We start from the raw sequence: 17,008 nt of genomic DNA, 5'->3' as shown, positions 1-17,008 counted from the left end.
CATGCTCAGAGACGAAAGAACACATACAAAGCAATCCAACACATGACATCAATTCTGAAGTTGAATTCTGTCATACGGGAAAATTCGTATGAAAATAACCTCTTCACTTTCCATATGAGACTAGCATGCAACAAAAAACAGACGACAGATCGTTCGATAATCTGATCGTGTGTACGAGGCTTAAGACTGGCTAAATTTCACCACTCCCAAAGTCGATAATCTTGTCAAAATCTCTTTGTTCATCCATCTTTATTGGAGACTAAAGAAAGTCTATAGTCTTCAGTCAGACAGCCAATCCAGTGAGATAGGAGGATCAGCTAAGCAGGAAGTGGAACCTTTATGTGAAACGAAAAAAATGGGAAAACGGCTGCCTCTGTGTGCATATTTAATTAAATACTATACTTGGAAACATTAACCTTCCTAGCGGTATTCCCGAGTGTGACTCGGGGTAAGATTTTAGTGCCAAAAGCGGTAACCCCGAGTCACACTCGGGGTAGCGCTAGGAAGATCGCTGGATGCTGGAAGAGGTTTTACTTACCTTTTCTCCGGGATCCAGCGATGTCTGCGAGCGGTGTGCGGCGGCGGAGCTCTCTCCCGATCGTCTGCGAGCCCCGGCTTCCGTCTCCGGCGACGTGACGTCCGCCGGGGGGTGGAACCGGCGGCAAATTCGAATGTAAAATGCACCAAACACACTGATATCGTTCAAAATAAAATAAAATCACATTACATTACCCCCCAGTGCCCTTTCCTGCAGTTTTACTGTACTTTTTATGTAAATATATGTATATATATATATATACATATATATACAGTATATATATATATATACATATATATACAGTATATATATATATATACGTATATATATATACACATATACATATATATATATATATATATATATATATATACACACACACACATATTATATATATATATACATATATATGTATATATATATATATATATATATATATATATATATATATATATATATATATACACACGTATATATATATATATATATATATATATACACACGTAATTCTTGTGAATGAGCAGCCCAAACCAACTGTATACATTATATATATATATATATATATATATATATATATATATATATATATATATATATACGTATATATATATATATATAATATATGTATACATAATATATGTATACATACATATATATATATATATATATATAATATGTATAATAAATGTATACAGTTGGTTTGGGCTGCTCATTCACAAGAATTACATGCTTTCAGCACCTAAAATAATGGTACCGCTTTCAGCACCTAAAATCCAAAAGAATCATACCGCCAGGGAGGTTAAAGAAAATATATATGAATACATCTTTATCAAACAATAAAAAGATTAGCTATAGATAAGCTTTCACGTGTATCTAAAACCATTAAAAATACTTTAGTTCCCCTTTAGGAGGGCCTACCGTTATCTCACAGACAAATATTGTACTGAAAATTAGCTCATGTCTCAAAGCCTGAGGACCTCTTGAAGACATGTTAGAATGTCAGTAAAGAATATTTTTAGACCACACTTATCAATCCTGCATTGTTTCTGCCCCAGATCTGCTCTTGACAAGCTCGGAAAGAAAATTGACTTTCTTATTACGTGGTAGATTTCAGAAATCTGCGTCTGGGGTCAGGTCTCTGTTGTATTTCAAGCGAACATCTGTGCAGCTGCCAATAAACTCAGCAAAGTAAACTTTTTGCACAGCCCCGCTGGCTTTTTAGTGCAAGTAGTTACAAGACATATTTTATAGAGATGCTGCACAGAACGCTTTCCTTTCACAGGCCTGGAGCTTTCTTCTCCAAGCACAGCATGGTCCTCAGATCATATTTATTAGGTGTATTTTAATATCTGGGTATCATATAATAAATAATTACTATAAAACACACATTCCTGAATGACAAGGTTTCCTTTTTCTTGTGCTTGGCTCATTTACATTTAGCATGGCATTGTAGCGGAAAGAGCGTTGATTTGTTGGCCAAATCAAGAAAGTATTGTTCTGTGATAAAATTGCTTTTTTTCCCTCCTCTAGGTATCTTTCCCATTACCCTCGTCTGTCCTCTGCTCCCCTCTCTATTTTTCTCCTTCTCTCTCCTCTACAATCTCCTCTCTTTTCTTCCTCCTCAATTCTCTTCCCCTTTCTGCCATCCACTCAACGTCGCTCCTCTGTACCCCTTTCTTCCATCTTCTGTCTTCTCTCCGCAACTTTCTTGCTACTTCCCTCCCTACTCTTCTCTTCTTTCTTTTTACTTCACTTTTCCTCTTGTCTTGTCCTCTCCTCTTTACTAACCACTTCCTTCTCACTTCTCTGCTTTTCTATTCCACCTCTCTGCTCCTCTCAGCACCACCTCCTCCTCTCTTCTCCATTCCCTTCTACTTCTCTCTTTCCCTCTCCAACCTTCCTTTCCTCTCCTAACCATTCATTTATCCTAAAGCCTTCACTCCTCTCCTCTGTTCCTACTCTAAACACTCCTTCTTCTTTCTTATCTTCTTCTCCCTCTCTTCTCTCTTTTTCTCTTCTCTCCCCATTTCATGCCCTCTCCTGTTCTCTCCTGTTCTCCTGTTCCTGTTCTCCTCTCTTCTCTTTTGTCCTCTTTTCTGTTCCCCTCAACTTTCCCTTGCCCTCTTCTCCTCTCCAATTCTACATTCTTCTCATCTCCCGTCCTCTCTCCTCTTGATTCCTATCTCCCCTCTCCTCTCCCTTTTTCTTCTCTCCCTTCCATTTTCCTCTCCTTTCCACTCCTCTGTTCTCCTCCCCTTTCTTCCTCCTTCCCTTTTCATATTTACCAAGAAATTACTATCCCAATATGGCACCTATTTAATGATAGATAAAGCTTAATATTTCTTATCTACCTTCCTTTCCCTTACCTTCCATTCCCTTCTCCTCTCCTCTTTTCTCCTCTCCTCTCTTCTCCACTCTCCTCTTATCTCCTCTCTCCACTCTTCCCAGTGATCTCAGAGGTACCGCAAGCTGTCATAACACTTCCTATGCTTACACCAAGCGCCCATAGTGACTACTTTATGCATCTCTCTTTACATTGTCCTTGCTAGTGTACCTAGTCTTCCTTTTTACAAAGCTTCCCTTCTTCATTCAGTTATTTATTAAAAAGAAAATGCAAAATTTATCACTTAATATGTTCATATATACAGTTCAAGAATGCCTTATTTTTTAAAATAAAAACAATAACTTATTATCCTTTTTATATTTCTGTATATTGAAAAGATAAAAATAAAAAAAATTTTTTGTTTAGTTCAGTTGTGTGGATTATTTTTGTTTGCAATTTTTTTTATTTAAAAGGTGTGCTACAGATACAATGAAATGGTAACTTCACAAAATATGCAAACAATAGAAATTGCTTTAGGAACAACCAAAAGGCGGTTATACCCTTTCGGGGAATAACATGTTACATAGGTTGAAAGAACCATCTCAGGTCATACATGAGCTAATAACGCATTATTAGTGAACCCTTCTGTCCTCCAGAAGTCACTATGGAGTAAAGGGGGAACGTCAGATACGGAGTGTCCAACTGGAGTCTATGCACACACATTTTTGGAAAATAAGTATGAGAGGAAGAGAAACCAAAGAAAGGAAGAGATTGAGTATGAAAGAGGGGAAAGGGGGAAAGTAAAAGAGAGGGGGAAAGAGAAAGAAAAAAAAAGAACAGGGAAGGGGAATAGGATGGGGGGGGGGGGGGGATTTACCCCTGGGGATCAGGAAGTTGGGTGGATTATTAAAGAAGAGAAAGAAAAAAAAAACCTAATAGGACTTTGAAGGCAGCCACTGTTAATCCCAGAAAGAAAAAAAATCTGAAAAAAACATACAAAATTTATTAAGACAGCATAATAGAAATATTCATTAAAATCATATCATGAATAATGTACACAAAGGTGCTATACAGCATGCTGCTATAGCAAGAGAACCCATAAATTGCCCAACGTATGCCAGGGTATGGTGTCTGTGAGTCACAGGGACGAACGACCTCCTGTGTTCGGGCCAATAGGGATTCTTATGTGTGGATACCAATGGATCACTACGCGTTTCACTATGCAGCTTCCTCAGGAGATCCTATCGGTGCTAGGAGACATGGTACAATGATCATACAGTTTATGGTATAGAAAATTATTCTTAATGCCAACAATATACTATACTCCATAGTTAATTCAAAATATACCCTTCACAAATATATAATTCATTCCAAATGTAACTGAGTACTGATATATATCTGCCCCAGGCTCAAAGAAAGGACATAAGACACGAACATCAGAACAGGATGGAACTGGGGGAGGGGGAGGAGGGAGAGATTATTCTGAAACCATAAATGATTTGTCAGTGGAGGATACTACAGTTAATGTACTTGCTTTGGTAACTCTTTCTAGGCAATATAATAGTGATATAATAGTGATAAGCAATGAGATGTACTGTGAGTATACAGTGGTGGTGCAGCTGTGCATGGTCAGCTTCTAACTTCAGCTTGTTCAATTAAGCTTTGAAAAAAAAAAAGCTGGAGGCTGATTGGTTTCTATGCCTTTTTTTTTCTCTTCCTCTTCCTGTGGGATCTGGAGTCTTGTCTGAGATGATTGCTCACTCATACATGTTAGAACTTGGTACTGCGCCTTGTTTTTTTCCCATTGGGGTGACATGCTTTTCCCCCACAACTCCCGAGCCAGACACCTGGTAGCGGTTTTGGAGGTGTTACCTTAGATTGTTATCTAAGCTGATTTATTTTACAATGGGTATCTTCTCCTTAAGAAGCGAGAATATCATCAGGAAACGCGTTGAGCTAAAGGATGTGCCCACCATTATGTTTTGTGAAGTTAATTTTATGAATATTATGTAAATTGTATGCCGATACACGGTAATGTTTACAAATCAGCTTGGTGTTTTTATTCATGTAAAATAATTTAATCTATTGCTTAATAAATCTTTTTGTGCAAATGTTGTACCTCATATAAAATCCCATGGAAAATGTTTTTAGTTCATTTTATATGGAAATAAGGGATAGAGGCAGGACATTCTAAGGCACCAGCACACATTATTATGTATGATAAAAGTGCATGTGCCTATTGCACACTTCCCACAGCGCTACCCCAAAAATTTATTGAAGTGACATAAAGTGCATATAAGTGTATATAAACCAAAAAGATTAATTAATTTGATGTAAAGTGCATATATAGATACAAATATATATATATATCTCAATAAAAATATCAAGTATAGATTCTCTGAGCACATCATTTGGATGATGGAACGCGTAGGATTGTAACGCACGTGGTGACGTCAGTGGACGTGATTGGAACGCATACCAGAAGTGTTTGCGTTCCTGTCTCTAGCCCTACAGTTCCCGGCATAGCGGTGGGACGCTGCAAGAAATATATGTTGGAACTGTTCTTCTTCTGGTCTTCTTTCTTATCATTGCCTAGTAAAGGAGTCATTCTTTTGAGTAACCAGGATACAGCAGGATCGACCTCCCGGGGATGTCTCATCTTGGTCACCGTGACCACACAAGCTTTTTTGATCTTATAGCTATACAGCAAGTAAGATCAACGACATCTGGGGAGTAGGCATGTTGCCTATCTCACTGGCACTTTGTGGTCTCTCCGCTTACCCAATAGGAAGATCATTTGGAGGATGGCCTATCTATTTCCCAAGTTTTGAATTCACGGAGCACTTTATATGTTTAAGCGCCTTAATTGATTGCTACAAACTATACTTAATATTTTTATTGATATATATATATATATATTATTTTTTTTTTGTATCTATATATGCACTTTACATCATATGAATGAATCTTTTTGGTTTTATATACACTTATATGCACTTCATGTCACTTCAATGAATTTTTTGGGTAATTTACTTATTACACATATTCAAAGTATATTGACTGTAAGTTTGTAAGAAGCACTATGCGATAATTTGTTCGCATTATATTTATTTGTAGCTAGCGCTGTGGGAAGTGTGCAATAGGCACACGCACTTTTATCATACATTCTAATTTTGTCCATAGAAGCTGCTATTTATCACTGTTTCACATTTAGTATTTATTTATTTTTATGCACTATATCTGTTGGCGCCAGTGGAATACAGTAAACCCCCCTCCATCGCAGGGGTTACATTCCGGACCCAACCGCGAAAAGTGAAAATCCGCAAAATAGAAATACCCTATTAGAATACACTGTAGGCATGTTTTTTTAACTGTCACTGTACTTTTAAAAGTATTTTAAGGTTTTTAAACACACTTTTCAAACAATAGAAACATATTTAAACACATAAAAGATACTGAGAGACAGAGCAAGAGCAATGGAAAACACAAAAATATTTAATTACCAATGATTTAATTAGTATTATATAATATAAATAAGTCTTACAAAAATAAACGCAAAATACCGGGACCGCGAAAACTGAACCGCGATGGAGCGGGGGTTTACTGTATATCTATCTAACTTATACACATTAAAATGTATATGGTTTCTTTGCAGAGCTGCACCATATTTTGCACTCTACAATTTTAGTAAATTGCCACCTCTTTCATAATATATCATAAAACAAGCAGTATAAGGACATCAATACATATACCAATTATATAAGGGAGACAATAATGCATGAAATGTTATCCAGTCCTTTGTCCATGTACTATTTCCTATCTCTCTCTTATGTACCAGCTTTTCTTCTTCTGCCATTAACACGTTTTTCTTCTTTACATTGTATGATGATAAGATGAGTATTCTTTGTATACACAATAAAATGTAAAAAAAAAAAAAAAGATAATTCAAATGTTAGAATACATGGAGTTTATAAAAAAAAAAAGATAAGTAGTAACATATGGTATTTAGGCCTCATGTACACAGGACGTAAAAAGCACCACTTTTACTGGCGTTTGACTTTTTTTTTTTCAGCCTCTAAATACAACTCTATGTGAAAAAATTTAAATTGCGCATTCGTAAGAGGAGAGTTTGGGCAGAAAAAAAGTTGAACGCACCTAAACATGTCTAAAAGCTAGGCACATTTAGCGCTAGAGCATTCATTCCTTCCAGTAAATAATGAATTCATATTCTGGCCAATGGTATGAATGAACGCCCAAATGCTTGATGCTCCTAAAAGCCCTTAAACACGTTTTCAAAACAGGGCATTATGTGTTTTTTTAAGCTTCTTTTCTTCTGCCAGGAGAAAAGGCATTCAGAGGAGCTGAGCAAACGGTGGTGTGCATGAGGTCCTAAAAAAAGTTACATAAATATCAGACAACTTAATTTCAGTTCAGGCACGGGTAATTTTCATACATAATGTATGTGCGGTTATTTTTAGCACCTCTTTTAGTATTATCTCATTTCGATAGCACCATCATAGACGTTTGATGAATAGTTCTTTCACATGACGCATAAAACATAAGCCCTTCATTTAAGGTAGAGAGGCCCTATAGCGATCCTTCAATAATTGCGGCCTGTGTGGCTCTCCGGTAATTTGCCATACCACAAACAGCCACTTTTACAAATATGAAAAATAATCTTGAAGGTCAAACAACACGGTCACATTTGTCAAAACACAATTTCCCCTTATATACAGTATATCTTACTCATCTGGAGTCTAGTTTGGATAAAGTACTGTTAAACTGACCATACAAGTTACAATCTCATTTAGATTTACAAATTATGCAGTGTGAGGTATGCCTGACTGGATATAAATTGAAGGGATTGTTTCAAGGGAATGCATAGCCTTTTCAAAGTTTTTGTTGTTTACTTTATTTCATTTAGTGTTCCTTTTTTCCCTTTTTTGTGTATTAAGAGTCGGTTCATACTGGGGCGGCTTCAAAACCGCCCGACTCTGAAGCTGCCCCCTGCAGCGCAACTTCAGCATGGATTGCAAACGACTTCTTTAATAGAAGTCAATGCAAGCCGCTCCGAAGTCGCCCCCCCAAGTAGTGCAGGAACCTTTTTCTAAGTCGGAGCAACTTGAGTCGCTCTGATTGGAATGGTTCCATTGCACTGAATGGAGCGCCACTTGTCAGGCGACTAAGTCGCCTGACAAGTCGCCCCAGTGTGAACCGGCTCTTAATGTTATTCATGTACATTTTTTTCTTCACTGTTTAATCCTTCTGTGAAAAAGTGAAATATTTTGGCTAATGGGGGTCATTTTTGCTCCAGGATAGTTGGATGGATCTTCTGTGAAGCTAGTTTAGATGATTCCTTTTCCATCAGCCGGTGGGCTGATGAAAAAATGAATGTATTGCTCCATCCACACAAATGAGGTAGATGGAGGAATCCTCCCTGCTGGGACATTATAACATCTAACAATCAACTTATGTTGAACAGGGACAACCACACATGGTTCATCAGGGACTGGCCAAAGTTTGATCCATCTATGGCTAGATTAACCTTTTAGAGCTCTTGAAAGCTTAATTTGTCTTAATTTGCCTTCCTTATTGATTCCAATGCATTTTACTAAAATGTAAAAAAAAAAAAATCTCACTCAACCCTGAGATTATACACAGATTGCACATTTTATATAAAGCCCAGAACTATTGTAGGCCAATTTATAAATAATACTATCACTTCATCTTTCCTTGTCTGCTCAGGTCTTGGAGATGCCTGGGGCCATCCTACAAGAAGTGGACCATTGGATAATGTGGCAAAGGAGCTGGGATCTCATCTACTTCAGGTATTTATTGTGCCGAGTCACTGCAGATCTGATGTGCTGGTTTTTAAATCTGGAGGAATCGAAAGTGGTTGCGTTCAGTGACCAGATTCTGAATTTCATTCTACTACTTCAAGTTAGAAAATACGTTGGCTGCACAACATGTGGATAGTGGCAGCATGTTTCCGTCCCCAAAGATTTGCACACTAATTATTGCTACTCCATCTTATACTTGCTCTTTGGACTACATCTGAACATAGTCACATTGGCCATGTCTACCTTTCCTTTTTGTAAGGGAACCAGAGTATCCTCCTACTCCACCACCCACGAGCTTACAATGTAGGCATTGCCCCTCCCCTGCAAGCCTTCTTTTAAAGCTCAGCTATTGGGTGTCATCTCAGTACAATCAGAATTCAAGTAGGTATTTCTCAAATATTTCTTCCTTAAAGAGGCCCAGTCAGTTCTCAAAATTTACTGAGAAGGATAGCTTCCTGCAAGAGAAGAGGAAGTCTCTGGCAGCCTATGTCTTCATAGTGCCCTCCACTCCAGTCTCCATCAGTGTCACTTCCAGGGGTGTCAGATGCCTTTGTCCCCCACTACACACTATGGTCTCTTCCTTTCGGAGTCCTGTGTTGACTTAGGAACTGGAGGAGGAATTCCAAAAAACAATATCTCTCCTGCGCTCGAGTGGTATGCGGGAAGGTCAATGTTCTAGGTGTTTTTTTTGGCTCAAATTAAATGGTCTTGCTGCCCTCCTCAGGACCAAGGGTATCCAAAAGGCACTGCAAGAAAACGACAAGAGAAGGGCACACCGATTTTTGCATTACCACTAAAAAGTTTTTTAAAATCAAAGAAGGGTAGCGTACAATATGCTCACAAACATAGGATATGTACAAGCATGTAGGAAATGGGCACCGCTAGCTTCCAGAACACTTCTCTACTGTTGGATAGCGTGATGGCGTCCTCAAAACCTGGTATGGCTTACGCATTTCGAGGGAGGACCCTCTTCCTCAGAGCCAAAATCGCCAAAGCCAAATTTTGGCTCTGAGGAAGAGGGTCCTCCCTCAAAACGCGTAAGCCATACCAGGTTTTGAGGACGCCATCACGCTATCCAACAGTAGAGAAGTGTTCTGGAAGCGAGCGGTGCCCATTTCCTACATGCTTGTTCATATCCTATGTTTGTGAGTATATTGTACGCTACCCCTCTTTGATTTTAATAAACTTTTTAGTGGTAATGCACAAGGTCGGTGTGCCCTTCTCTTGTCGTTAACTGGAGGATGAAACCATGGCGGTAGTGGGGGACATAGAGGTTGGGCACTGTTGTCATTGTTCAATGCTGAAGACTCTGACAGAGGTTGCATCACTGGAACTGACAAAGGGAAGATGGGTAACATGGACCACCAGAAAGGTAGAAATACAATTTTTTTCACTTGTAGGTAGCTACCCTTTTCAGTTCTTTATAGACCTAACAGGGTCTCTTAAAAATAGGTTCTTTCAAATAAATGTTATCTTTTCCCCCTGATCTTTAACAATAAATAAATGCTGTCTAGGTTTCCAAGGCATGGGTAATATGACTTCAACTAAAAAAATTGTTTAAAGTTCAGGCAGAACTAATAATTGGCAAACTTCGTGTGAATAACCTCTCCCCCTTTTTAAAAGAAATTATAATGGTTTTATGAAATTTATTCCATATGCAATATTTTAATGCAGATCTATTACCAGAGAAACCAATTTATCACACGTGAAAAGCTAATTTTAAAAAAAGATAATTAATTACGCAGAGGATGTCAGGGCTTGGTGCCATGTCCAGGTATTATATTTCTCTTTCTACTCTCTTTTTCTCCTCTCTTTCCCCCTTTTCTTTTTATTCCCATTTCCCTTTGATACTCATTACAGATATCCACGTTTGGAGATGCACGCCAAGTCTCTCATTTTGACTTTCCCAAGGTTTTCTCTCTTTGGTCTCCCATGCGACGTGCCTTGGGTTACTTACTGCCTACCTCTTCCAGTTTTTATATTCATAAGCCCTTTTTTTATTACACTTCTATATTTGTAATATGACTGCACACTGTGAGTGTGTTAGATAGGGAGTTATAATGTATGCAATGCTTTGCCTTTTTATGTTTGAGTGACTCGGTATGGTTATCTATTTCTGAATACTCAATCTCAATAAAAAAAAGTAATTCTTAGTACTGTAAATTACTTTCTTTTAAATTCAAATGATCCATTTAGCCCAATAATAAACTACTACAGCCTTACATTACTTCAACTTCACCCTCAAATTTAACCCTCCATTTATCCGCAACTGGTAATGCTTAAAGTGGTACTAAAGCCTAAACATTTTTTACCTTAATTTATTCCTTGCATTAAGGTAAAAAATGTTTAGGCATCAGCATCCCCCCCCTCACCTCCACTTTTACTTGCCTGAGCCCCCATTTAATCCAGCGCTGTGCATGTCTGCAGCTCTTCTTTCCCCTCACTTCTGGGTCTCGCTGGCTTTTCTGGGGCACCAAGAGCCATTGGCTCCCGCTGTTGTCAATCAAAGCCAGTGATGGGGGGGGGGGGGGCTGAGTCTGTGTCAACATACGCAGTAGCGGGGCTTAGGAGCCAACATGCACCAGTGCCCCCATGGGAAGACACTTCCCATGGGGGCACTGGACAGGGAGGAGGAGCCAGGAGCAATGGCTGAGTACCCGAGAAGAGCAGGTTTGGGGCCACTCTGTGCAATTCTATTGCACAGAGCAGGTAAGTAGGGACATGATTGTTATTTATAAAAAAAAAAAAATTACCTTTACATTCGCTTTAAAGTCGCTTCCGTGAAAATAACAGGAAGTAATTTAATACGCCACCATGTCACCATAAATTTGTTGCCAAAAACACCCGCGCCTACCTACACAATTATTCTAGTGCATGCCACTGCTGTCTAATATTACCAACATGGAGTCTGATCAATATGGAATTATCCCTAGGCAGTGATTGCATTAAACAAGCAGTAAATCAAAAGTGTACTATAATGAATTATCAGTACCACACTATAAAATGCCAATATAAATAGAAATAAATACAATTTTGGGAGACCTATCCCGATCTTCCTGGTGGCTTACTGGTATGGGTCCTTTCTCCTCCTCAAAATTATCCCGGTGTGGCTCTGATGAGATTAATGGACAGGCAATATGGTAAAAATAAAAACTGAGGAGTCCCTCATAGTATAAAGTCTCTTGGTATGTTTTTTAAAAATGAATAAAAAGTGCCACAACTTCTATTAGATAACATCCAAAACGGTCCGCTATTACAATCAAAAAGATGGATGGTGTGTGTTCCACCCGCGGACCAGAAGTGATGCACAGGAACAACCTCTTAACGCATTTCGTCATCAAACAGGGATGTCTTCAGAAGCAGGTTTTTAAAGTCTACAGCACCTGGTATTCCCAGTGACCCTGCTTAGCCCCTGAGTTTGGACGTGTTCAGGGTGATGTGGCCATAGGCACCAAGCCTCACCACTGCCTCCTGGAAAACCTGGATGCTCCAAATCCTCTGAGAGTGTGCCTCTCTAATGGACTGGAGTGTATTCTTGTGGGATTTAGATCCCTTAGCTATACCAGGAGGCAGCAATGACACAACCTACACTTCCCAGAAGAGTCCAAAGTCTCTTTAGAAGATCTGATTTTGGGGGATGGGATGCTTTCAATAGAGTAGACCTTCTTTTTTCATGGAAGATCCGTTTTAACATTATAGTTTAACTCCAGGCAAGATCTAAGCAAGGATACAGGGGAGCTCTTCTACCTGCCATTAAATGTGTACTTCTACCCATCTATCCTGGAGATTTACACAGCAAAGCCAGGATGGTGACCTCACTTTTCTCTACTGTAGTTTCCCAATACAATTTGGTCACTTCCCTGCCTAAAGTCAGGGACTGGACAATAAAGGAGTAACAGTTGCTCACCCCTCCGTTTACACTGTTTCTTGTGCTATTAAAGCTGGATACACACAATACAATTTTCTTTAGATTTTTATCTTTAGATTTACCAAAACCATATAAAATGAGGTCACACCTAAACACTTTCAATTTGTATGCAATCCGGCAGGCCTTGCACTACATAGTTGAAGGTAAATCAAATGGAAATCTACCAACAAAAGTTGTATAGTGTGTATCCAGCTTTAAGGAAATCTAAATTCATAGCATGCACTTTCATAATATAACATCAGATTTGAAATCCCAATACCAATAGTACGCAGTAAAATAATAAATAACATAATAATATTAATAACAAATACACAATAAAATAATTTTAACATCAGATTTTTGAAATGCACATTCACTCCTCCTTTGTGCTTCTGGGTGGACCTAATTAACGACAGTATGCTAATGAAGGAAATGCAGGCTAAAGAATTGGATACTTGGGAAAAATTCACCACACTATGGTGCATATGAATGTACTTCTCCACCTCTGAGAAAATGAGGAATAAGCTCAAACTTAAAGCTCTGATTATTTTGTGCTACTAAACAGTAGGACTCATATCCAATACATACTATCCCCTTTCTCCATTACCTCTTTCCTCTTCTATCTTCCTTCAGTCTTCCCCCTCTTACATTATTGACTATATATGACTATAAATATTCCTTGATTATTTTGTGTTACTTGACGTTATATAAGCTTTAAGCTAGTTATATGCATAACGAATCTGATGTTACCGATACCCCCCCACGTCTTAGATCCTAGTTCTGGGTAAATATTTGAAGACATCCCTATCCCTAGTGATTGATAGGGATTACCCACTTAAGGACTGGAAGGTTTTACCCCTTAATCTATTCAAATAAATAACCGCGCTAAAATTTTAGTGCCAGAATATTTGAAAGCTGCAACCTCTAATGTGCGATATTGTCACAAAAATGTAAATTTATATATAGAACAGAGTTGCGCTAAAAATTGATAATACATAAGTTAGAAAGGAAGAAAAAAAAAAAGAAAATATAGGTTGTGACAAAGTCCCATATAAATAATCCCAATAGGTAGGATCTCAATTAGTCCACACTTGATTCACTATGCAAGGTAACAAATGTCACCATCCGCCACCAGTTATGGATATCCACCGGAAACACACCACCACCGTAGAAGTAATACTAATGCCTGCGTATCAGCAGCACTGAACCTCTTATCACAGGAGGCCAGCAGAGCCTTGTGGCTGATTACCCCGCCAGGGCCTTTTAGTGATATTCCTGTGGATGGTACAACTGTACTCTAGGGCAGAGGTTCTTAACTCCGGTCCCCGGGACCCATCAACAGGCCAGGTTTGCAAGATAATTAAATTACATCACAGGTGATCTCATTTCCTGCTCAGTGATTGCAGTATTCTAGTCTGCATCTCCCCAAAGTAATACTTAAAATCTGGCCTGTTAGTGGGTCCCGAGGACCGGAGTTGAGAAACACTGCTCTAGGGTTAAGCATCCAAAAGCGACATCCGTATAGGAGGGCTCAAAGAAAAAAGGATGCTCCACATAGTGTAAATCCAGCATTCATTTATTCCAAAGTAATAAATTACACTTACATTAAAAAAATATATCAGTGCGTAAAAAATCTGATGCCAGCCGGCCTCTAAGTAAATAGCCCGCACTTCCAGGATTTGTAAAACGCGATGACGTCAGCGCGTCGTCCTTGGATAGTGAATCATGTGTGGACTAATTGAGATCCTACCTATTGGGATTATTTGGGACTTTGTCACAACCTATTTTTTTAACTTATGTATTATAAATTTTTAGCGCAACTCTGTTTTATATATAAATTTACCCCCTTAATGTCCAGGCCATTTTTTGCGATACTACACTGCATTACTTTAACTGACAATTGCGCGGCCATGTGACGCTGTACCCAAATAATATTGATGTCCTTTTTTTCCCACAAATAGCGCTTTCCTTTGGTGGTATTTGATCACCCCTGCGCTTTTTATTTTTTTGCGCTATAAACAAAAAAAGAACGACAATTCTGAATAAAAAAAAAAAACAATATCTTTTACTTTCTTCTATAAAACATTCCCAATAAAAAAAATCAAAAATTTTCATCAATTTTGGCCAATTTGTATTCTGCTACATATTTCTGGTAAAAAAAAAAATTCCAAGTATATATTGATTGTTTTATGCAAAAGTTATCGCATCTACAAACTAGGGGAAAGATGTATGTCATTTTAATTATTTTAAATTTTTTTACTAGTAATGGTGACGATCGACCATTTTTAGCGGGACTGCGACATTGCCGCAGACAGATCGGACACCTAACTGACATTTTTGACTGGGGGGCCAGTGATATTACTACAGTAATCAGAGCTAAAAATATGCACTGTTACTGTACTAATTACACTGGCAGGGAAGGGGTTAACACCAGGGGCGATCAAAGGGTTAAATGTGTGCCTAAAGGATGCTTTCTAACTGTGTGGGGGATGGGCTCACTGGATGAACACAGAGACCTGTGTGCCTAAATAGGAGGAACACAGGATCTTTTTGTTCTTCACTGACAGAACAGCGGTCTGCCGTGTTTTTATCGGCAGACTGCCGATCTGTCTCCATGGGGAGCGATCGTGGGTGCCCAGCGGACGTCGCGGACGCTGGACCGGCTGATTGGCTCTCCCTCCAGCCAATCAGCGCGTGTACATGTACGTCGTTTCGCGTAACAGAGCCGACCTGCCGCAGTATAACTATGGCGGCTGTTTGGCAAGTGCTTAATATCCCTTTATCTGGATGTTTATGCTGACTGGCAATCATTTTTGTATGCTTAATGTCAAGTTGTACTCCTAATTTTTTATGTTAATTTGTTATTTCTTTCCATTCATCTTTTGTATTTCTTGAAAACTTGGTAATAAAAATATATTCATCCTAAAATAAATGTAACGTTAGTACATAAATAAATGCATACATAAGGATATAAGTAATTAAATGCACAAAATAATAATAGTAGAAATCCAAAGTTGAGACCGCACTCAAGGCAATTAGTTGAAATCAATGAATTCTTTTATTCCTCATAGATGAAGCATACAGACAGTGCACAAACAGACTTGTCGGGTTGACGCGTTTCACGATACAACAGATTGCTTACTCATAACCACATGAGTTAGGGTTATGAGTAAGCGAACTGTTGTATCGTGAAACGCGTCTACCCGACACGTCTGTTTGTGCGCTGTCTGTATGCTTCATCTATGAGGAATAAAAGAATTCATTGATTTCAACTAATTGCCTTGAGTGCGGTCTCAACTTTGGATTTCTACTATTATTATTTTGTGCATTTAATTACTTATATCCTTATGTATGCATTTATTTATGTACTAATGTTACATTTATTTTAGGATGAATATATTTGAGTGTGGTCTCAACTTTGGATTTCTACTTTTTCGGATGGCGGATCTGACCTGCACCAGGCTCGGAACTTGCACCTGATCGGCTTTCTTTCTGTTTGTTCCAAAATAATAATAGCACTAGAACACATTACATAGTTTTTGTAAATCTAAAGTTGATTGTAAAAAGATTGGATGGTCAGATTGTAACATAGTGGCCCCTCTACCTTCTGTACAACCAGCCTATTTGCACAAGATCAGCGCCGCCAGCTATAGCCGGCAGCGCTGATTGGTGTATTCTGATGGTGGGGAAGTCTCCCCAGTGTCAGAATACGATACCTCAACGGGAGTGATTCCCACATCCATATCAAGTGTGTTCAACCTACTGGTTAAATGAACAAGAATGAATCATGTATTGGCTGCCTTAGTCTATTGATTGCCATTCTCTTTTAACATATAATAATATTAATCATACTAACACACACGTTTGCTGTTTTTTTTTTTGGCGTGGTATAAAACTTTGCCTTTTGGCATAATACAAACTTGATATCAAATTATTTTTTCTTTATGTAGAAAATTCAGTTTATTTTTCTTTTCTTATCCCACCTTGCCTAAATATTTATGGGTATTTTGATAGCTTTTCTGCATACAAGTGCGTACCCTTGTAGAAGCGTTTAATCCAGTGCAATTTTTCATTTGTGGCTCAAAGCCCTGTAGGTTTGCCTAGAATGTTACCATTATATGCAGAAAATACATTGCAGACTGCAATAATCTCTCCAAAACCCTGTACAATCTCACTCGGAGCAATGTGTTTTTCATAAAGACACACTGCATTCAGTGTTCCTGTTTAATAGATTGATATTTCTCTATTTCTTTCTATTTTTTGCACGAGTTTGAACCAGTTTTACTTTTTCATCAAAATTAAAATGTGCCATGCTTTTCAGGAAGAATGAGAAAAAGAGTATAGGCGATGCTGTAATTAACCACTTTAAGACCAGAAGGATTTGCCCCCTTAATGACCAG

The 17,008-nt window shown here is 38.4% G+C and overlaps 1 protein-coding gene across 4 annotated transcripts in view; it reads left to right on the top strand.

Moving 5' to 3' along the window:
* Positions 1-17,008, top strand: part of SIM2 (SIM bHLH transcription factor 2) — a 200,431-nt gene that overhangs the window by 89,891 nt on the left and 93,532 nt on the right. For 3 of the 4 annotated variants that reach the window (XM_082246946.1, XM_082246945.1, XM_082246944.1), the window contains exon 2: positions 8,607-8,689. The exons of the other annotated variant lie outside the window; for it this stretch is intronic. In XM_082246946.1, the coding sequence (XP_082103072.1) occupies positions 8,607-8,689 (83 nt within the window). The remainder of the gene's footprint in view (positions 1-8,606; positions 8,690-17,008) is intronic. 4 annotated transcript variants of the gene reach the window in all.

Source organism: Pelophylax lessonae, assembly GCF_965119305.1.
Source record: "Pelophylax lessonae genome assembly, chromosome: 2".
In the NCBI taxonomy this organism is placed as follows: Eukaryota; Metazoa; Chordata; class Amphibia; order Anura; family Ranidae; genus Pelophylax; species Pelophylax lessonae.
Note: the sequence above shows the minus strand (reverse complement) of the source record. Positions and strands in the feature narration are given on the sequence as shown.